The 23189-nt window shown below is 42.8% G+C and overlaps 1 protein-coding gene across 3 annotated transcripts in view; it reads right to left on the bottom strand.

Annotated features, from left to right (window-relative positions):
• The window catches only part of PLXNA1 (plexin A1), a 644822-nt gene that overhangs the window by 54582 nt on the left and 567051 nt on the right, over positions 1–23189 (bottom strand). For all 3 annotated transcript variants that reach the window (XM_029601328.1, XM_029601329.1, XM_029601330.1), the window contains exons 22-23: positions 19183–19439; positions 3776–3842 (exon numbers count right to left, since the gene is read on the bottom strand). In XM_029601328.1, the coding sequence (XP_029457188.1) occupies positions 3776–3842; positions 19183–19439 (324 nt within the window). The remainder of the gene's footprint in view (positions 1–3775; positions 3843–19182; positions 19440–23189) is intronic.

The following is a 23189-nucleotide window of genomic DNA, read 5'->3' as shown; positions in this document are numbered from 1 at the left end:
TGCATTACTTGTTACCAGCCCTTACCACAGCACGGTCTGGCCCAAGCATTTAAGCCGTGTCACGGTTTTGGTCGCCACCACTTCTGCCATTAGGCTATTCCAGGCATCGAAAACCCTCTCAGCAAAAATGTATTTTCTTATATTTCCTTTCAACCTACCAGAAACTTCATATCATTATCCCTTGCCCTTGAGTTACCTTTTGTATGGAAAATATTACCTTCCGATAAATTTTTAAATGCTTCTATCATGTCCCCCCCATCCCTTCTTTCCTCATCCCATCACCCCCTCTTTGTCTCTCCCCACCCCTATAAAGCAGTGGTTCCCAATCTTTTCCATATTACAGCACACTAAGCTCACTTGGTTGTGGTACACTATCACCTTCCTTCCCCTCCCCCCTCCTCCCACCTCCCCAGTATAATTACCTTTCCCACCTCCCCTAATAAAACTACCTTCCCCATCCCCCACTTTCCTTCTGCATAAATCACCTTCTCCACCCAAGCATAATTATCTCCATCACCTTCCTCTGATCACTCTGCTGCTGCTGCTACCTCCTCCTCTGCTGGCTATTGCTGCCCTAAGAAGGCAGAACCAGGTGGCATCCCAAAATTTCCCATGCTCCTTGGGCATTTTGATTTCAAAGGGAACGGAAAGGGCAGCAGCAGGTCAGAAGCACTGCTTGCTGACCAGAGAGGACAGTGCCGGAGAAGGAGAGGAGAGATTTTGCTGCATACAGTGGCTGTGGCCCTCTCTCCCCCCTCTGCATCATCTGTTCTGTGTTCCAGAAGGCAGCTTCCCTTCCCCTTCCCACCCTCTCCCCTGCACTTGGCTCTCTATCAGCCAGCTTACCTTGTTATTCCCGCAGCAAGCCGTGTGGCCCAGGCTCCTTAGGTTGCCTTTAGCCCACTCCTGCTTCTCCTTCCCACAGCAGTTTTTTGCCACCCCCTAAAATTTTGCCACTCTAGGCAACTGCCTGATTCGCCTAGTGCTTTAGCTGGAAATATCTCTAGCCATCAAACATTTGGGGGACTGATTAGTGCACCCAAATGCTCCCAAGTCTTAACTTGTGCTTTTATAGCAAGAAATTGTCTGAGCCTGCAAAATGTTCCCCAAAGCACAACAGTACATATTTTATGTCGATTAGGAAGTGACAGAATGCTCAACACAACCAGAGAGCACAGTCCATGACCCGATAAACACAACCAGCAGTGTTATTCTGGGGAGGAGATACTTCAAGGAGGAGCACTGTCCATGACATGGTAAAATACAAGATATGCCATATTTTGCCTCTTCTACTCTGGTAATAGCGAACATTGCTTCCATTGTCAGCAATGTTCTGATTAGTCCTGGTGTCCAGCTGACCATCTCCTTTTCACTAGAAGGAGATGATTTGTGAGTGATAATGCAGAGGGATTAAGGTCTACAAGAGAGTGGATATATCTGAGGGAGCAGATGGAATGAGAAGTGATCTAGAAAAGCATGAGAAGTGATCAAGTGCCTGATGGTTAAAATTCAGTGGAAAAAGTGAAGGGCCGTGCATTTATGGTACAGAAATCCAAGGGGGGGGGGGGGATGATTACAGTTGTGTACTGAGCAGGATGGAAACCTCAGCGTGATCATATCTGATGATCTCAAGGTAGTGCGATAAGGTGATGTCAGAAGCAGAAGATTGACTACTTGTTACATGACTGCTACGAATACAAATACAATCTCCTCATGCCCTAGACTGACTACTTTTACATGACTGACCCGAATATCTAGCATGTTAGATTTCAGTAACTGAAAATGTTGTTCCTCATAATGTTTTATGCAATTTAATTTAATTTAATTAATTATTCACCCAGTTCTTCTTTTCCTTGTTCTATGTAAGACACTTGTGTTATGTCATCCCAAGTTTTATGTAAACCGAAGTGATTGGTAACATTGTCACCAGAACCTCGGTATATAAAAAAATGTTAAATAAATAAATAAATAAGGATGCTAGGAGTGCATAGGAAGAAGTATAACCAGTATAAAAAAAAAAAAAGGAGGTGATAATGCCTCTGTCTGGATTGTTGGCGATACTTCATCTAGAATAGCGTGTTCAATATGCAGCCACACTTTCTCCCTAAGACCTACATCTTCGGGCCCAACTTCCTGAATTGCTGACGATGAACTGTATTATACACAACAGGGACACAACTGAGTCGTGAAATTATTCATAATGGGGTAGATTTTACAAAGTCTACACGCACCGGGCCTATTTTAGAAAGGCCCGGCGATGCGCATATGTCCTGGGGCTTCGAAAAAGGGGTGGGGAGGGGCAGTACGGGGGGGCGGGGCTAGAGGTCTCCAGCACAACAGCCATTTGCCGCTGTATCGGAGGATCACGTGCCAGCAGGCTGCTGGTGCGCACAACTTGCACCTGCCCAGAGGCAGGTGCAACAGGTAAAATAAATGTCCGGGGGGTTTAGGATAGGGCTAGAGGGCGGGAAGGTTAGTGGAAGGGGAAGGGAGATTAGGGTAGGGGATTGGGAAGTTCCCTTCAAGGCTGCTCCGAAATCGGAGCGGCCTGGGAGGGAACGGAGGAAGGCAGCGGGCATCGGTGAGCACAAGTTACACAATTGTGCAGCCCCTTGCATGCACCGACCCGATTTTATAACATGAGCGTGCACCTGCACGCGCATGTTATAAAATTGGGTGTCCATGTGCTCGTGCGCGCAACCTTTTAAAACCTACCCCAATGGATTTTCCTATGCTGGATCCCAATTTTATGTTAATTGCAAACTCAGATTTGATTAAAAGTTGTTCTAATGTCTCTGTTCATTTGAATTTATTGTATTCCTTGAGACCAACTTCGGAAAAAGGAAGAATATCAAAAAATTCTGAAGGCTGTAGTTCCGAAAGGAAATAGAGAGGCTGAGGGAGGTCCAGAGAAAGGCAATCAAAAGGCAGAATTGACACCAAAAGCCGTATGTTATGATAATGAAGGACCTAAAAAGGAATGCCTTAGAGCAAGATGGGCAACTGTGGTCCTTGAGAGCCCTTAAGCAGTTGAGTTTTTAGGATAACCCTAATGAATATGCATGAAATAGATAGTGTGCCTGCAAATCTTATCTCGTTAGGGATATCCTGAAAACCTGATCTGTTAGGGGACCTTGAGGACTGGAGTTGCCCACCCCCTACCTTACAGGAGAGGAGAGATAGGAGGATATCACAGACATTCAAATACACAGTTTGAAGCTTCAGAGGGGTAGGCTCAAGACCAACATCTGGAAATATTTCTTCACACTGTATCCTCAGATACACACACGTAGAAAAGGTAAGATACCTGTCCAATAATATTATATCGGCTCAATGCAAGTGGAGTTTGCAAAGTCTCTTTCTTTTTTTCTGACGCACACAATCCTGATACACATGACTTCCTGAGAGTCCTCATTAGCTTAATATATTGCAAAACCATATCAAATGCCCTGGTGCTAGACAGTAAGCAGCCTGGCAAGAGATTGAGTTAAAAATCTGGTTCCTAGTGAAGAGCATAAAGAATTTTTGTAATCCACACCAACTAATTTCTGACCTTCTTCTGGAATGATTCAAACACAATCCTTTAATAAAATGACAGTACAATTAACTAGAAGGAAACATTAATTAACACAGTGTTCTCATACAAGAAGTCTTACTATGTGATCAATAGCCAATAAAGAGATTTCAGAATCTGTTCCTGCAGCAACACACTGCACTACCGCATTGCTACTCCCCATCCCACAGAGTGCACCACTGCAGTAATATCCAGTCTTACCTTTAAGAACTTGTAGAGCAGAAATGTAAACCAATTGGTCAACATCTTCTCAGCCACAGACTCCGTCCTGAAATAAAAAGTAGAATTAAGCCATGGGATGGGAAGCATCCTGTTAAGGCCTTTGATGACCACTGAATGCTGACCAAGGTGAACCCTGAGAGGCAGAGCCAGTCCTAGGTTTTCCCTGATGCAACCATGGACTCGCAGTTCTGGCTTCTCCTGGGAACGCAGGAACTACAAGTCCATTGCTGCAATATCGCACAACTGGATCCACCACTCTGGGTTGATGTGGGTCAAGTGGCAACCCTAATTACTGCAATCTCCAACTACAATGCTCCAAACATGTTTTTGTTTTGGTTTGATTTGGTATATTTTTGTAAATAGGCTTAAGTCATTAATCCTTCATGCTGCTACTCTAAGAAATAGTGTGTTTGCTGTGTTAGTCCACTCGGATACATACAAACAAAAGAAGAACAGACAAGCTGTAGGTGACACCTTTTAAATATTTTATCTTAACATATTTGTGACTAAATTTCAAGATCTCTGCTGCCTTCATCGGGTCAGTGCTATCTTGAGCTAGTCACAAATATACCAAGTTAGTCCAAGCAAAAAGCATCACCTACAGCTTTCGTACTACTTTAAAAGCCAGACACACACAATAGTAGAAAAAAAAGTCAATGTTCTTTAGGAAGGTCACAGAAAATTAAAACAGTTTTAATTAAGAGGCTTTATTACTTCTAATTTAACAGCTTTATAAAGCATATTAAGGTAGCTCTCTGGTTCCCTTGGCCCTGAGGGAACGGACAGATGAGGGGGTGATGGGAGAGCTAAAAGAATGGAAGGTCTTCATTCAGAGCAAAGCCAGAGTGCCACAGTCCTGGAGTACAATTTATATCATAGAATGCTGATCGATACAGAGAGGATGAAATGAAACTGAATTAATGATGATAATGTATTTTTCAACAGAATCAATGCAATTGTGTTTAATTCTGAAAAGAAAATAGCTCATTCTTTGCAAAATATTGATTTCTTTTAATCTTTTATGTGAGTGTAGCGAGTTGGATCTGCCATTTTGGAAGCTAATGGGGATGCCATTCCTTATGTCTTCTCCCTTGAGAGTCTCCTTCCACTGCACTTCATGGGGTTGGTGTCAAACTCTGCCTGCAAACTTCTGGGCAAAACAGCTCCAGAAAGCGTGAGGTACTCGTATGTTAAAATCTATAATGTCAGAGGATTCTACTTATACAACCAAACAGGGCACGAAGTCAAAGCCTTCTTAGCAGACCGATGTCCAAAGAACATGTGGATAAACTGCAGACTATTCTATGGCATGTTATTGGTGGCCCAGTAATCCACACCACCTCCAAGTTTGGCATTCATAAAGATACCCATTACAGAAGCACAAGATAACTACCTGACCTCTTTCAGTCAGGGATTCTCTCCTTCTCCAGCAAGTATTTAAAAAAAAAAATGCCCTTGGAGTCACAAAGTGCAGAAATGGCTGTTGGCCACGATTCAAGAGGTGCTAAGGGTGGACTGTCTGGAGAAGGCCCTGCTGTTCCTTGCCACACTAGTCTCTGTATTTTAATGACTGAACATATGTAACACTTTAGGTTACGCCTCTTGGCATTCTGAAGAGCCTTTTATGGTTTCTTTTGGGAGTAGGGTCTCCAAATGGATGAACCTTACTCATAAGGGGATGCAATCTACATTTCTCAAATTTACTACCAGTGTTTTTTTTAATTATTTTTTAAACTATTTATTATATGAAATCACACAGATATAATCACTGTAGACAAACGTAAAACTGGACATGAGCATAGATTGGCAAATACAATACTAAGAGGTAAACAAACCCCAGAACAACCCAAGTCATCAGCCACTAAGCATCAAACATCTGTCTTGTCCATTTCCAGAAGTAATCCCAAACTTGATTACATAGCTCTAGTTTATCCTGGAGGGCAAAGGCAATCTATTAATCAAATAAATAAATAATTCTTCTCCATTACTGCTGCTCTCTCTGCTATTGAAGTTTTCCAGCGTTCCATGCTCGGTCTAGTCTTGCAATCAAAAGCAGTAGTTGAACCAGCATCATGCAACAAGTGAGACATCAGTCGCTTAACCTTCTTAGAAGGGATGAAGGAGTCCCATCTGCTCAGTATACATAATTGTCCTAAAATTGAAAAAAGTGAACCAGTAATTTAACTATACCTTCCTCTCCATTCCCAGCCAAAACTCCTGTACCAGGGGGCATTCCCACCACATATGTATGACCTGCCAGTTCTTTTCGTAATACTTGCATTTTGCCAAGAGAGCCTCCTGGAGTTCTTAGGAAGCAGTATGTACAGACAACATATCAAGGTGTGCCTGGAATGGAGAAATTACTTATCTGATAATTTCATTTTCCTTAGTGTAGACAGATGGACTCAGGATCAGTGGGCTATGCTTCCCTGCCAGCAGATGGAGGTGGAGTCAGATTTCAAAACTGACGTCACCCTAGATACACCCCTGCAGTGACTTCAGCCCTTCAGTATTCTCTTCAAAAGCCACTATGGACATACTATTGAAAAAAACTTGATTTAATATATGATTAAAAACTGATATCCGTAACTGTACTCAACCAATCATAAACACTAAACCCCAGCAAGAATATGGATGCCTTGATCTAGGGACTGGATGATGGCTTATCTGTAATCTCTTGAAATCAATATCAACTCTCGGGCGAATCCTTGGCACCATTCTCGGGCAGCTGTGGGTGGGATGCTGAGTCCATCTGTCTACACTAAGGAAAACGAAATTATCAGGTAAGTAGTTTCTCCATTTCCTAGAGTGTAGCCAGATGGACTCAGGACCAATGGGATGTACAAAAGCTACTCCTGATCAGGGCAGGAGGCTGCCCACAGTTCAGTTAACACCGCCCTTGTAAAGGCTGAATCCTCTAAGGCCTGTTCTATCACCTAGATAGAACCTTCTCCTGGCTCTATCTAGGCAATAGAACCAGGAGGTGGTGTGCAAGGAGGACCACGTCGCTGCTCGGCAGATGTCGACGGGAGACCGCATTCTAGCTTCCACACATGAGACCGCCTGAGCCCTAGTGGAATGAGCTTTAACCTGAGAAGGTAATGGCTTTCCTGCCTCCACATAGGCTCCTGTGACCATCTCCTTAATCCAGCGAGCTATGGTAGCCCGTGAAGCTGGTTTGCCCCGCTTCCTTCCACCGTGAAGGACAAACAGGTGGTCTGTTTTTCGGACCGGTTCTGAAACTTCCAGATACCGCAACAAAAGTCTACTGATATTCAGATGAAGGAGAAGGTGGTATTCTTTCACGTCCTTGGGCTTACCTAGGGATGGCAATGAAATGGACTGATTCAAATGAAACTCCGAGACTAACTTGGGCAAGAAGGATGGAATGGTACGAAGCTGTAATGCTCCTGGAATCTTCAGGAGGAACGGTTCTCAACATGACAATGCATGTAGTTCAGAGATGGACGTGCCGCGCATAGAGCCACCAGGAACACCATTTTCAAGGCTAGTAAATGCATGGAAAGACTGCACAGCGGCTGAAAGGAGGGCCCTGCCAAAAATTCTAATACTAGATTAAGATTCCACAAGGCAACCGGCCACCATAGGGGTGGCCAGAGGTGCTTCTCTGCTTTCAGAAAATGGGCCATATCCAGATGAACCAACAGGCGGGTTCCGTTCACCTTGCCCCTGAAACAGGAGAGAGCCGCTACCTGAACATTCAGTGAATTAAGGGTCAAACCTTTATTCAAGCCGTCCTGCAAAAATTCCAGAATTAGTGGGATTTTGACTGCCCAAGGGGGGGACACTGCGTTCCTCTCACCAGGCTTCAAATACTCTCCAGACCCGCATATTTGCTAGGGACGTAGAGAACTTCTGTGCGCAGGGTAAGGTGGCAATTACTGCCCCAGAATATCCTTACTTCATCAGGTGAGCTCTCTCAAGGGCCAGACCATAAGACCGAATCAAGTTGGATCCTCATGAAGGACCAGTCCCTGCTGTAACAGGTCCCTGTGTGGTGGGAGGCACAGGGGAGTCTCCACCAGGAGTCTCCGCATGTCTGCATAGCACAGATGCCTGGGATAATCTGGAGCTACTAGTAGGACAAATCCCCTGTGGTGCTCGATTCTGCGAATGACTGTGCCCAGCAGGGGCCATGGAGGGAAGGTGTATAACAACTCTCCTTCTGGCAAGGTCTGAACGAGAGCTTCGATCCCCAGGGACCACTGATCTTTTTGCGTCTGAAGAATCGGGAACCTTTGCACTGTGAGATGTGGCCAGCAGGTCGATGGACGGGAGGCCCCAGCGATATACAGTTGAAAGTCTTTAGCCGACAATACCCAATCTCCTGGATCCAGACTCTCCCTGCTTGGAAAGTCTGCTCTGATGTTGTCTTTTCCTGTGAATTGGGAGGCTGAGATCATCTGTAGATGTGTTTCCGCCCATTCCATAAGGAGATCTATCTCCTGTTACACTTGATGGCTCTTGGTTCCACCCTGGTGGTTGATGTAGTCTGCATCACGTGGACCCATTCCAGGTCAATCAACTCCTGGATGATTTCTAGTACTGGAAAGTAGCAAGAGGATTTCCGGATGAAAATCAGAATGGGGTTCTTCTTTGGGTCCATCATAGAGTCCACCCCAGGAACTCCCAGCATCTTCAGGGTCTGGGAAACCAGGGCTGGCAATTCGTCTCTATGGAAAATTCATAACATGGTCCAATACGGTTCTAAACCAGGGGGAATTTCCCCATCTTCCAAGGAATCTGTATCCTCATCTTTGTCCGTGCCATCCGGGTCCCTGCCAGAGATACCCTTGGTGAGGTGAGGCATGCCTTGAGGTCTGCCGATAGTACTGGGAGAGGGAGGGCTTACCAGCTGAGGTTCCGTCTGGCCAAAGGAAAGTGAGGTAGCAGACTGCACGCCTGTACAAAGGCTTGAAGGTCCTGGAAAAATTCCACCCAAGAGAAGGCAGCTGGGTCCATGCCTAGCGCAGGAGGTACTGGGGTAGGTGCCACTGAATTTCTCTCTCCCATGGATGACCCAGTCCCGGGGGGTACTCAAATCCGAGGTACTTCCATTTAAGGCTGTGACTATCCCATCCTCTGAATGGGAGGAGCCGGACTTAGCAATATCAGAGAGCAACTCTCCCTGGGCTTCCTCACAGTGCTGACATAAGTTGGAACCCAGGCCAGACTGTGAAGCTCTAATATGACAAGCAGCACAGAGAGAAAGGCGCTTATGTTTCTTGGCTGCCGGAGCCATTGCCGGCGGTAACTGTGCGTTCTGATGGCTCATGCTTAAAATTTTATGCGCACAGATTTTGGGCACCTAGGTGGGATGCGGCGAGGCACACACCCAGTCTGTGCATCTGGCTTTACTTGTAATCTGTGCTTAGTAAGTTATGCGCGTATGTATGCGTGTAATGTTATGCGCTCAGGGCGTGTGCAGAGTAGATGCACTGCGCATTCATTGGAGGGCAATATGGCACACACAAAGGCCACACAGTGTGCCTACCAAGCCTAAAGCAGGGCCTAGCCCACCGGGGGGGAAGGGGGCTGCTCAACCAGCTCGGAAGCCCACTTCCCCTCACCTCAACAGAATCGGGAACAACGTTGATACGGAGACCAACCAAAGGAAGTCTTACAGAAACCCCATCAAATGTCTCTGAATCAGGAGGTAAATCTTCTCTTTTTTTTTTTTTTTTTTTTTTTACTTACCTGGGCTCAGTGCCTACTGGCTGAATACAGAGACATCTCCGGCTGTGGGGGGAGAGGGCTTTGGCCGTCACTGCTGCGCTCTGCTTCCTGCAGCCGCTACCTTTCAGCTGCTTAAGGAGAGCGGGGCTCAATTTATTTCTCTAATTTAAATGTAGAATTTTTCCTTCCAAAAAGTACAGCAATCCTCATAGGGAGAGGTACGCCCACCATCTGCTGGAGACAGAGAAATACTGAAGGGCTGAGGTCACTGCAGAGGTGTTTCTAGGGTGACGACAGCTTTGAAATCTGACTCCATCTCCATCTGCTGGCAAGGGAGCATAACCCATTGGTCCTGAGTTCATCTGTCTACACATTAGTAAAATTCTTTTTCATCAGGCCAGTGGTGTCCAATATAATTGGGAGTATTTCTGTATCTTTCTGCCACATTTTTTTGGTCTCTGATTGCACTTCTTCCTACTTAAGGATCTTCTCTCTCTCCATATGGTCTACAGAGTAGTCACTTGGTACTGACACTAATTAGCAATGTGGTTCTTGTGTTTTTCTCTTTTACCACAATGTCCAGTTTTCTAGCATAGAGCTTTTTATTGGTTGGTCTGGGAATATCCTGGGTGATCCATACATTCTTCATTCTCTGCAATTCTGTCAGGTTGTGATCCCAGTGTTTTTTTTTTTCTGGTAGAGTAATGTTATTCTATTTATGTAGTTTCTGGCAGATGAGTTATGCCACCTTATTGTGACTCTCTGTATACAGGCCTTCTGACATCAGTATATCACACACAGTGACAAGATGTGTTTTCATTTCCAGTTCTGGTTTACAGAACCTTCATTTGTCTGTTTTACTAGTTTTTTTCTATTCAGGCTGTAAACATTTGTAGTCCACTGTTCTATCCTGCAATTATCAATCTCTCATTTTTAGATTTGTTTACTTCTCCTTAACCATTCCTGTGTCAGATTTTGATCCTGTAATTGATCTGTGCTTTATATTTCCTGCTGTATTTGTGTTTCTGGCAACTGGTTTTCCTTGTTTTCTGGTCCAGCTCTTTCAAGAGTTTTTCTCTTGTTTTGAAACTTCTGTTTCATTCTCCAAGTGTGCTGGTGAATTCTCACTCATTCCTATTCTTTCTATTTAGACATTTCTATATCGTCGTTCCATGTCAAGATCACAATGGTTTACAATAATGACATTCATAATTATAAATCAGCAATTCATGATGGATTACATAGGAAGTATTTATTATCAGGCATTAACAGCTATCAATTTAAGTGTTCTAATATATATTAATTGAATATCAAGGACATAAGACATGATGTACAAAAATAAAATAAAACAAACAAATTTCACATATTATTCTGTATTTTGTATTGAGATTCTTACAAACTCTCGTTAATTCATTAGAATGCCTGTCCAAGTTTAAGGGTGGAAACCAATACTAGCTGTCACTTTCATACTTCAGCATTTTTGTGTATTTGGGTCTGTTCATGCTGTTAAGTATTTCTGGAGGCCTGTGTGCATAGCTCTAGAAGTGTAAAAACATAAGAACATAAAAAATTGCCATACTGGGTCAGACCAAGGGTCCATCAAGCCCAGCATCCTGTTTCCAACAGTGGCCAATCCAGGCTACAAGTACCTGGCAAGTGGCCCAAACACTAAGTAGATCCCATGCTACTGATGCCAGTAATAGCAGTGGCTACTCTCTAATAGCATTTAATGGACTTCTCCTCCAAGAACTTATCCAAACCTTTTTTAAACCCAGCTACACTAACTGCACTAACCACATCGTCTGGCAACAAATTCCAGAACTTAATTGTGCATTGAGTGAAAAATAATTTTCTCCGATTAGTTTTAAATGTGCTACTTGCTAACTTCATGGAGTGCCCCTTAGTCCTTCTGTTATCCAAAAGAGTAAATAAGAGATTCACATTTATCCATTCTAGACCTCTCATGATTTTAATCTATAACATCCATACCATCTTCAGCTTTTGGGATGTACAGTATTGGCATTCATAGTTCTTGTAGATTACTTGATGGGCATGGAGATGTCTTTTTTTTACAACCAGTTTTTCTAAGATCAGTTTATGATTCTGAAGCTGTATGAAAGTGTGAGGATTGCATGCTGATTGATGGGTTGCATCTTATTCCGTGCTGTTAAAGTACTTTTCAATTTCAGTTTTAATCTCCTGTAATACTCTCTACTAATCTTTTCTCTCAGTGATTTGTGCTGGATTGTTGATCTTCCTCTCCTCCTAAGTATTTATATACAGTCTTAAACAGGATGCATTGGGGTGACCTACACAGAGCGGCAGTTACAACCCTAAACACCTTGCTGGTTAAACTGGATGGGTTTTTTTCATCTTTATCTCCCGTCATAAACTATGTTACACATTTCCTACTCAAGCTCCTTTATACTGTAGTCTTTAGTCAGAAAGATGTTTTCAGTTTTGTTTAGTTTTCCTCTAAGGAAGATCATCTTAACACATTTATTCAGGCCAAATGTCATCCTGATGTCAATTGAGAAACATTTCTTTGTATGGAGTTAATCTGCTAAATCACATTCTCAGGAGCTATAAACCTTCATATCAGTTACAAGAAAGAGATAAGATGCTATCTGTGGGTCGTTAGAATCTCTAGGATTAAGGCTAAATCCTTAGCCTAAGGAGTTAATGAGAGTACACAATGGATTTAGTGTGAAGGGGATCTCCCCGAAATATTCCTGGCTGGATCTTGATATTATCTAACAAGCATACAGGAGACAAAACAGCACTCCAAAAATTATCCACACAAAAAGAGGGAGATGCAAAGTAGATACACAATCCAAAAAATTAATTCATGTTAAAGAAATTCTTCTTTATTTTTTGTGAATTCAATACGGCTACTCTAAAGCTCATCACAGTGTAAAATAGTTGTCAACAGGGTCCCCCGACACGGACCTGTGTTTCGCCAAAGGCTGCATCGGGAGGGTCTATTAAAGTGTATATTTTCAACCACTATAAGTAAAACAGAAATAATATTCATGAGAAACTACAGACTGTACAATAGGGCATCATTATGAATTACGCTGAGACACGTACCTTAACATATAGTCCATATCTGAGCCAAGGGAGAGCGGTCAGCGCTGACAGGAGCAAGAATTTAAAGGGCTGACTTTTGGCGCGAAGGGCTGCGCCAATGAAACAGCACCAGCACAGAGCAAATGAACCAATCATAGAAGGACAACATAGGAACACATATCAAAGCTATGTTAAATGAAATGGTGCCATTCTATCTCGTTAAGGCCCTTAGGAGATAAACAATCCAGTTTGTGAATCCATTTCTGTTCTCTGCGTACTAACATCTCAGGAAAATTACCCCCTCGTGCTGGAGGTGGTACAATATAGATTACCAAAAACTTCAAATCCATTTCAGTATGTGCATGATAGACCCAATGGGGAACCAGGGGCACAGATTCTCAACTGGTCTGGATGTTAGAACGGTGTTCAATGATCCTAGTATGCACCGAACGGGTGGTTTTACCAACATACAGTTTGGGGCAAGGGCAGACAATCACGTAGATTACTCCCTGGGAAGAACAAGTTTTAGAAAAATTAAGGGTGTAGGTCTTGCGTGAAACAGGGTGTTCAAACGTAGTCATGGAAAGGACATGAAGACATACTGAACAGTGTCCGCATGACAAATGGCCAGAATGACTAGAAGGGTTTGGCAGAACAGCATCACTGAGCTGAGAGTGAACTAGTATGTCTCTAAGATTGCGTAGAAATGCAAATCGTAATGGGTAATCAAAACATTTGTGTAAAGCTAGAATAGACCAATGATGGCTAACGATTGTCGTGAGATCTCGAGTATGAGTGGAAAAAGGTAAGATGCAATTAATGCACCCATCAGAGGAGCGGACTTGGAGAGGAAAACAGAAGATCCCAATTTACAAACAGGGCACGTTTAAAAGCCTTCTGAAGCACCCGATGAGGGTACCCTCTCTCCCTGAACCAGGTCACCATCTGCTTAGCCTGAAGTAAAAAGTCAGATTTAGATGAACATAGCCGAAGTCTTAATAGTTGACCAACAGATATATTCATTCTTAAGTGGGATGGATGGTGACTAACATACTTCAACAAAGTGTTGCGGTCAGTTGTTTTGCGAAAAACTGAAGTAGAAAAGGAGCCGGAATGAAGTGTGATCATAATATCCAGAAAAGCAATCTGTAAATGTTTATTGCATGAATTTAACCAATCTACAAACATAAAAAATTGTATGTCAGTACCGGCCTAAATCAAAAAGACGTCATCGATATACCGCCGCCATGTGTGAATAAAAGAAAACCAAGCTGAGGGGCAAATGAACAGTTCTTCAAAATTTATTAATATAAAGACAAGCTAGGCTAGGCCCCATGGTGGCCCCCATGGCTGTCCCTTTAATTTGTTGGTATATGGTAGATTGAAATTGGAAATAATGTTTTGTCAGCGCCAGTCGGGTGAGTGTGAGCAAATATTAGCAATGATAAATTGTCCATCCTCATAATTCATTTGGGAGTGTAGTCTGCCACATTTTCATGGTGGAACTTGATATACTTGATTGATCAATTTTATGGGATGTGTTGGTAATCTGATGCTGTATCTTAAAGAAACAGCTTTAATAAAATGGCAATGCAAGGAACTTTCTGGTAGTTGGGATGGGAGAGAGTTAAATCATTTCCCAAGAATAAGCACGAGGAGATCCATATTCAGTAGGCCAGTTAGCGGACAAGACACCTGGCTAAAGTAAGCCGATAACTTTTCCATATATTCAGTGGGATAAACACTCGCTGAATATAACAGCCTAAAGTTATCCAGCTACATATAAGCAACTTGCATTGAAGTTTATGCTTCTGGGCGCTGCCTCAGTCAGAGCAGCGCTGGAAGTGCCAGGAGTGGGGGCAGCGCCGGAAGCATAAACTTCCCAGATCGCATCATAAAAGTATTGGGCGGGATGGGGAGGGTCTGAGAGATGGGGATGTTGCTGGCACAAGGATTCTCCTTTGTGGGTGAATGAGGTGAAGGCAGGGAGGCAGCCCGATGGCATGTGGAACACTGAGACTGAGGCCCAGCATTGATTGCCAGGCACTTCAAGGTTTAAAAAAGTTTTTTGGGGGGAGAAGGCAGGAGAATATGGCCTGACAAGACCGGACATCATGCTTTGGGGAGGTGGGAAGGGAGGGATTGGCTGCATGCAGTTCTGTTATTTAATTAGCAAAAGATAGCACTACAGGTTATGAGGCCACACAAGGCTGGTTAACTTTAGACCTGTTCAGAAGCAGGTCTGAAGTTATCCGTGGACTTAGCCAGATGTGTCAGATATGCGGCTAGGTCCGCTGGATATCTCAGCCCCTCCCTGGAACACCCCTAAAACACCCCCCTTTTTTTTTTTTATCTGGCTATAATTTAGACTAAGTGGCTGAATATGCCACATTTGCCATTTAGATGGATAACTTTTGAGTTATCCATCTAAATGGCTTTTGAATATGGACCTCTTGATGAACAAGCATAAAATACACAGAAAGCAATAAAGGGCAAGATGGAATGCATCCAGGAGGGTGATCATTACTAATGTTTTTAATACAAAACGGATTTCAAGGTGCTTTATAATTAAATATATCTGGCACATTCATCTCTTTAACAGTCAAGCCAGTAGCACATTTCTGACACCTGAATAGTACTAAGGTTTCCCCAAGGTCAAAGGCTACAAAGAAAAATGTTACCGTTAAAAGAGAATTACAATTGAGTAAACTGAGGCACAGAGAGAAAACGATTTGCTGTGGTCACAGAGAGCTAAACTCTAGAGGAGGATGTGAACTGAGCTCCCAAGAGCCTTCCTGCCCTGGTGTTGTAAACATGAGGACACACCTCCTTCCCTTCCATGCAGATCTGATGGATGGACAAGCTGGGTAAACAGTGATAGGGTGCGCATACAGAGATAATGTGAGAAACGGCGGGAGAGCCAGCAACACAGGGGAACCTTCTAAAAGTGAAATCCCAGTTTCCATCAAAACAATTCACTACATCAAAGCAAGTAGATGTCCCATCAATCTGTAGGGACGCTAGAAAAACACCGGGTAAACACTGCATGAAATAAAGAGACGATGCAGCACATATACTTCCAGTATATCACGTGTATCGGACTGTATAATGATGCGATTGTGACTGAGAAACAAAACCCACAAGAAAAAAAACTTCAGAAAGCAAACAAACCCAGGGATTTGACATTTGTATTTCCTCCTTCCCCATTTCTGAATTTTGGTGGTGTTTTGTTTTGCGGTTTCAACTTACAGATTTTCTGGCATTATCTACATATTAAAGGGACATGAGGGTTTTATTAAAGGAGTCAGATGACCGCTAAACCAGCCTTTACTGCCCAGAAAGTAATCCAAGACAAGGAAGCTGCACTTTAAGAGATAAGAAATTCACAGTACCAGGATTCTGCTAACACACATGTTTATAATCTCTCCTCCTTGTAACAGACAGAAGTCTCATCCCCCGAGGAAAGGGACTGCCAAAAGGGCTAAATCTCATGGTTTTTTGTAAATTATAAACTAACTTTGAATTTTTGGAGACTAGCATGTCAATCAGGTGTTGGTGACCAATAAAACAAGTTTGGTGGTTTCAGCAGGGTACAGAGAGCCACAAACTTGCTCTTCCTCGAAATCTAATCTCATGAAACTGGGAGCAGCTGTGGCATTTGCCAGGTCAGGACTGAAGACCCAGCCAAGGCTACAGCTGCTGCTGTCAGCCTCCTACTTACATGTGAACCCAAATAAATGAAATTCACTGAAGAACAAACAGAACCCAAGACATGGCAGGCTGGCCTTTTATTTAAATGAAGGGTAGCTGGAGAAGCAAATAAGATGGCCCCATCAAAAACTGCCTTCTCAGTCCTTCCCATTTCTTACTACACCAGCTGCCAATACCGTATAGAAGTGAAATTCAAAACTCTCTCTCTGATAGTCAAAGCTCTAAGAGGAGGGAAAACCTATCCATACACCTGCCCCCCAGACCTCTACGATCCTCACTTGGAACATCCACAGCCACTCCATCAACAAAAGAGATAAAAAGGACACATACAACAGATCTTTCTCAAGAGCAGAAAAGCTATTATAAATACAGGCCTACTCTCTCCTCAGGAAGCAAATAAAAGCCTGGCTCTTTTATTAGGCCTTTAAATGTTAAACACAAAAATTGACTATGGAAACCACCTAACATTCTCACCTTGAATTCCTTAAATATGCTAGTACAATCCAGTGTTTTACGATGCGCTATTGATTTTTTTTTTAGTTAGTCAATAGTGTTATGTTTATATTAGAGCTTGGCCTTGATTGTAGATATTAAAGTTAGGCCTTGAGACGCACTTTACTTTGTTTTTACCCAGTTGCACAGAGTTCTTGCTGTGATTTCAAAATTGCTTACTCCCTTGAAATGTGAAGCTACAAATGACCTGTTTTTTAGTAGATTTTTTTCTAATATACAGTAACCTGGCTTGAGTGAATTAGGTATTCAAAAAGGTGGAAGTAATAAATACATACATTTCTTATCCATCTTAATTCAACCACTGCCACAAAGCAAAAAAAAAAGTATAAAACAAAACCAGAACTGCTCTTAAGCAACCATCTTTGCACAGTCCACAGCCAGTTTCTGAAGGTGCACTATCTAGAATTATTTTGCACAGCTCCATGCAGTGACCAAGAAACTCACCATTTCAACCATAACATTTATCTGACACCACAGTCTAAATTGAGAACAAAAGAAGATAAGAAATTGCCAGGCTGGGTCAGACCAAGGGTCCATCAAGCCCTGCATCCTGTTTCCAACAGAGGCCAAAACCAGGCTACAAGTACCTGGCAATTACCCAAACACCAAGAAGATCCCATGATACTGATGCAATTAATAGCAGTGGCTATTCCCTAAGTCAACTTGATTAATAGCAGTTAATGGACTTCTCCTCCAAGAACTTATCCAAACCTTTTTTGAACCCAACTACACTAACTGCCCTAACCACATCCTCTGGCAACAAATTCCAGAGCTTAACTGTGCGTTCGGAGAAAATTAATTTTTCACTCATTAGTCTTAAATGTGCTTCTTGCTAACTCCTTTAATAACTTGTCTGGTGTTCCGCCAATGTAGGGTGCTTCTTAGCGGACTGGAGGATTGGCCTGCTGGGCAGCTGTGGGTGCAGGGTGTCAGCATCCCTCCCTTATGAGAAATGTTTCCTCACTGAGCCCTCTCCTGGTTTCATATGTGGCTGCACTGCACTGAAACAGGAAATCACCATCAAACTGCGCGCTACGCAGTTTCAGTTATTAAAACCAGAGTTTGGTTTGTCTAGCCCGATTTAAGTCACTCCACTGTATTAAGAGGAGGGCAAATCCCCAAGGGGCCCTCCAAGTACAGATCTAAATAAATGCTCCTTCTTTTGAGTGAAAATCATGTTAAGGCAGTTTTGGTGCTTTCCATTAGCATCAGATACTTCATCAGTCTGTCATATGTGCTGTAGGGGAGTGCAGGGCTATAAATGTTTCGTTTTTGGAGGGGTTTCCCCCCCCATGAATTTAGTTTTCTTTAATGTTTATTTAATTTCTTTAGTTAAAATAAATAAACAAACATTAACACCCCCCCCACACACACACATACAAAAAAAAAAGAAAAGGGGCCTCTCGTGCCCACCACCTATCCCCCACCTGGAAAACTGATGAGCCTCCCTTCCTCACAAGCTCTGTAAATACTGCACTCTACCGCATACCCAGCTCCAGTGCCAGCCCACCAACAGAAGCTGGCTGCAGAACATGCTGAAACAGGCCAGCCCTGCCCTTTGATGACATTTTAACCTTACTGCCCCCTTTGGTGCCCACTGGGCACAAGAGTGGCGGTAATCGGTGCCTCCAGTGGAAACAGAACCTTTGCAATATTTGGAACCACTACTAGGGCAGAGAAACTGGTGCTACTTCTGCCTTTTCTCTGCAGTGTCAGGTATTTCGTTTCAAAATGATAAAATACACAACCACTAAAAATCTATATTTTTCTGCAAAAATGAGCGGCTGTAATGTCTGCATGGGGCTCTGCATAAAGCAATGGGAGGAACCAGTTGGTCATATACTGCTCTTGAGAATCTGAAACTTTTTGGCTGCCTTAACTGCACTCACAGTAGTCACCAGTTTCTTTGACCCAGCCTTCATTCCAACATATAGTCCTCATTCACCAATACCCAGAGTTTTTCCACCATTTTATGTATCCCTTATTGCTGTTCCTCTCACCAAAACATACCTAGGCTGGTCATTGCAGCGACAGTCCTTGTCTTGGGGGGCCACACACCAGGGCTCCTTCTGGAGGAACCCTACAATCAGTGGCCCTAAATCCAGCCACCACCTGTTGTAATTTCACAGGGACAAAGACTCCCTCTCTCCCAGCAGCTGCAAATGCTGCATCCCCTGCCCTGGTTGACGTCTGAAGCAGAAGACTTGAGCTGGCTATCAAACGTGAGTCACTTTGCACGTCAGCATACCAGTGAGTCATCAGGCCGCTCCACACTTCCTTCCCCCCGTAGTCACAACTTGGCCCTCTCATATGCCCACTCTAGGTGACAAACAATGAGTGCTACAACCATGGAGCCTGGAGACGAGGAGACAGAAAGACGCTGTTAGCAGTGTTACCTCCTCAGAAGCAATTTGGGATGATTCTTGCTCTCCAGGTTCTTTTCGATCAGGTCCGAGAGGAGCTGCTTGAGGACACCTGTGGCATATTCCATCTCTCCCTGCAGAGCTGTCATGATCAAGGATGCCACATTGCCACGATCACGCATGGAGAAGCTACGCTGAGCTTCCAAGGTGCGGATGAAGGTCAGGAGGAAGTGCTTCTTATTCAAGAGCTGCCCAAAGAGACTTAGCGACTTTTCTACATTTGCCTGCACCTAAAAATGCAAAAATAAAATATTGTTAGACTGGACTGACCTGCATAATAAAGAAAAGGTTATCCCCCTGGTCTCATAATACAGCATTTTTCTAACACATCTGCCACTGTACACTACAAGCACTACAAAAATGTACCTGCTAATAATTGTATTTCACTGTTTACTAGCTCCTAAGCAGCAGTTGGGCCAATGAATGCCCAACTAATATTAGCCCACTACATAGTGACAACAGCCAGGTGTCACCCTTATCTACCTTATCTAGCCAATACCAACCCAGTGCACACTGATACCAGACAGGTGCCACCCCGTTCCAAACAGTGTCATCTCTGCACACAGTAACACCAGCCAGGTACCCCACCCTCACCCACCCAATACCATAACAGAACACATCGACACCAGCCAGGCGCTACCTTCCCCCAACTAATACCATCTCAGCACACACCGACACCAAACAAGTACTACCTTCACCGAACCGACACTATGTCAGCACACAGTGACAGCAGTCAGGTGTCACCCTTGCCCAGTCAATATCATCTCAGCACACAACGACGGCAGTCAGGTGCCACCCTCACCCAACCATTATCATCCTAGCATTCACTAACAACAACCAGATGCTACCTTCATCTAACCAATGACCAAATTTGTAGAACACACAAAAGTGTTTTGAGTAATTAAAACAGCTGTGGATTGTGAAGAACTGTAGAAGGAGTTTGTGAGACTGGATATTCAGAGGCATAGCCATGTTATCTGGTGTTGCAAAAATGACATGAGGCAGGTGGCACCTTATAGACTAATCAATTTATTGAGGCATGAACTTTCGAGGACAGAATCCAGTTCATGAGACTTGGAGACTGGGCTTCTAAATGGCAGATGCAATTTAATGTGGACAAATGAAAAGTAATACACATAGGGAAAAATAATTCCAACTAAGGTATACAATGCTGGGTTAGGTGTTAGGGGTCACCACCCAGGAAAAAGATCTTGGAGCCCTTGTGGACAACAGCGTGAAATCTTCAGCTCAGTGTGAGGTGGCAGTCAAAAAGGCAAAAAGAATGTTAAGAATTATTTGGAAAGGTTTAGAGAACAAAATGAGATCATAATGCCTTTGTACAGAACCATAGTGCAACCACACCCTGAGTAGTGTGCGCAGGTCTGGTCACCCCATCTCAGAAAAGACATAGTGGACATAGAAATGGTACAGAGAAGGGCAACAAGCATAATAAAGGGGATGGAAAAGCTCCCTTATGGAGAATGCTAAACAGATTAGGGCTCTTTAGCTTGGAAAAGAGATGACTAAGATGGGATAGGATTGAAATTTATAAAAGCATGAGTGCGGTGGAACGGGTAAATAGAGAACAGTTGTTTACCTTTTCAAACACTGGCCTCAATATTCAAACCTAAAAGTTTAGGTAAGTTAGCTGGATAAGACTTATCTGCTAACTTAAATGGATGTATGGCTTGTCGGTCACATTGTTATGTCTGTCTCTGGCCACCAGGTGGCTCCTGGAATAGTGGAAGGTGCACAGTGGAAAGACAATATGCTCTTTCTACAAAGCCCTATCTGAGAAACACACACACACATGGAAAAGAAAAAACCCACCTCCCACACTATTAAACAACTATTTCTTCACCACTTAGAATAATGTTCTTCAGAATCAGAAACTTCCCAAAATTAACAATTAAAAATGTTGTACATCTCAATACATTTTATATATCTCATTATTTAAATGTTATTACATTTCACAAAATCCAAAAAGAACTCAAACCATTCATTCACAGATTCATACCTTATTATACCAATAATAAAACCATGTGTACATATCTCAAATACAATGTTATAAACAATATTGTAACCAATTCAAGCAGCAAGCACTAATTATGCAAATGTTTTTGGAATAAGCTCTTATCCATGCTAGATCGAAATGCTCTCGCAAAAACTGTTAAATGCTGAAGAAAATTTTTCAAACATACCTTCTCTCCAGTTCCTATACAAAGTCAATAAGGGGAAGGTTAAGATCCATTAAAGATCCTTGGAATCTCATCATATCAGACAAATGCGTTTGAGGATCATAAGCCAAGGATATTGCCTAAACTTTGAAAGTTTACCACCTCAAAAAAAACCCCTTTCTTTTCAGCCTCATTCAAAAATGCAACTAAAACTATTAACTCAGGATGTGCATACCCTCTTGAAATCCAAAGCAATTCAACCAGTCCCGCAGTCAATAAGGAAAAAGATTTTACTCCAGGTGCTTCCTAATACGAAAGAAAATGGGATCTTTGTCCAATCTTGGATCTCAGAGATTTGAACACTTTCTTCAAGAAAGAAAAGTTCAAAATGAGCACCTTGAGTATATTCCTTCTGCTTCTTCAACAACAAGATTGGTTGATTTTGCTAGACCTCAAAAATGTTTATGCAACAAAGCCAGATTAATAAGAAACACAGAAAATATCTAAGATTCACTCTTCAAGATCACCATTATCAATACAGAGTACTACCCTTTTGTCTAGCAGCAGCTCTGCAAGTTTTCAAAAAGTGCCTACAGTAGTAGTAGCTGCTCACCTCAGGAAACAGAACTTGCTGGTGCTTTCATATTTAGATGACTGGCTAATACAGAGTACATCTCACAAAACTTCTATAAAAGATGTGAAACAGGTAATAAATACTGTACATAATCTTGGATTGTAGTGAATGTTGAAAAATACAGCCTGGTACCAAGCCAACAGATAGAGTTCACAGGTGTAAAGCTAGACATGTTGAAGGGGGAAGGCCTACCTTTCTTTTCAAAGATGCTTACTCATTCTCTGTTCCAAAGGACATGGCTTACAGAATGTCAGTATGTGAAGTTGCTGGGACATAGGACTTCAATGGTACAAATTGCACCACTAGTAAGGCTCAAAATGAGACATGCCCAATAGCACCTAAACAGCTACTGGTATCAGCATATCTAGCCATTTAATCACAAGATACTTATAACAAAGGAACTCCTGGACTTACTAAAGTGGTGGACAAAAACCCCCCAAAAAATCAAGTTCAGGGTCAATTAATGCACCCCTTGCAGATACAAAAGATATTGACAATAGATGCATCAAATCAAGGATAGGGAGCACATATCAACTCAATGTGCATGCAAGGTCTTTGACAAAGCAAGCGTTAACATGTCACATCAATGTTCTAGAGATGAGAGCAATTTACAGTAGCCCTAGTGTGTTCAAATCTTGTCTGAAGAACAAAACAATACAAATTCACATAGATAATCAAGTAGCAACAAACAAGGAGGAACAGGCTTTTACTAATTATGTAAGGTGGCACTAATCATTTGGAAATTGGCGACAGCAAAAAGAATACACATATTAGCTGTCTCCCCAGAAAAAAACCAATGTCCCAGCAGACAGGTTAAGCCGTCAACTTCAACCGCACGAATGGTCACTCAATGACAACATGCTGCAGTACTGGTTCAAAATTTGGGGAACACCGACCATAGACCTTTTTGCATTGCCATTCAATCACAAGTTACAGCAGTATTGTTCCAAGAGACCATCTGACTATGCTCTGGCATTGCATGCATTCATCAAACCATGGAGCGAAGGACTACTATATGCACTCCTTCCAATCCCTTTAATATAAATTCAAATTGAGAAAAGACAAGGGAAGGATGATTCTGATAGCCCTCTTCTGGTCATGCCAACATTGGTTCCCATTGCTTCACAGACTTGCACTAGCTCTGCCTATCCGCCTGCCGTTTAATACCA

Source organism: Rhinatrema bivittatum, chromosome 4 (assembly GCF_901001135.1).
Source record: "Rhinatrema bivittatum chromosome 4, aRhiBiv1.1, whole genome shotgun sequence".
Lineage (NCBI taxonomy): Eukaryota > Metazoa > Chordata > Amphibia > Gymnophiona > Rhinatrematidae > Rhinatrema > Rhinatrema bivittatum.
The sequence above is the reverse complement of the archived record's forward strand: the minus strand, read 5'-3'. Positions and strand labels throughout refer to the sequence as shown.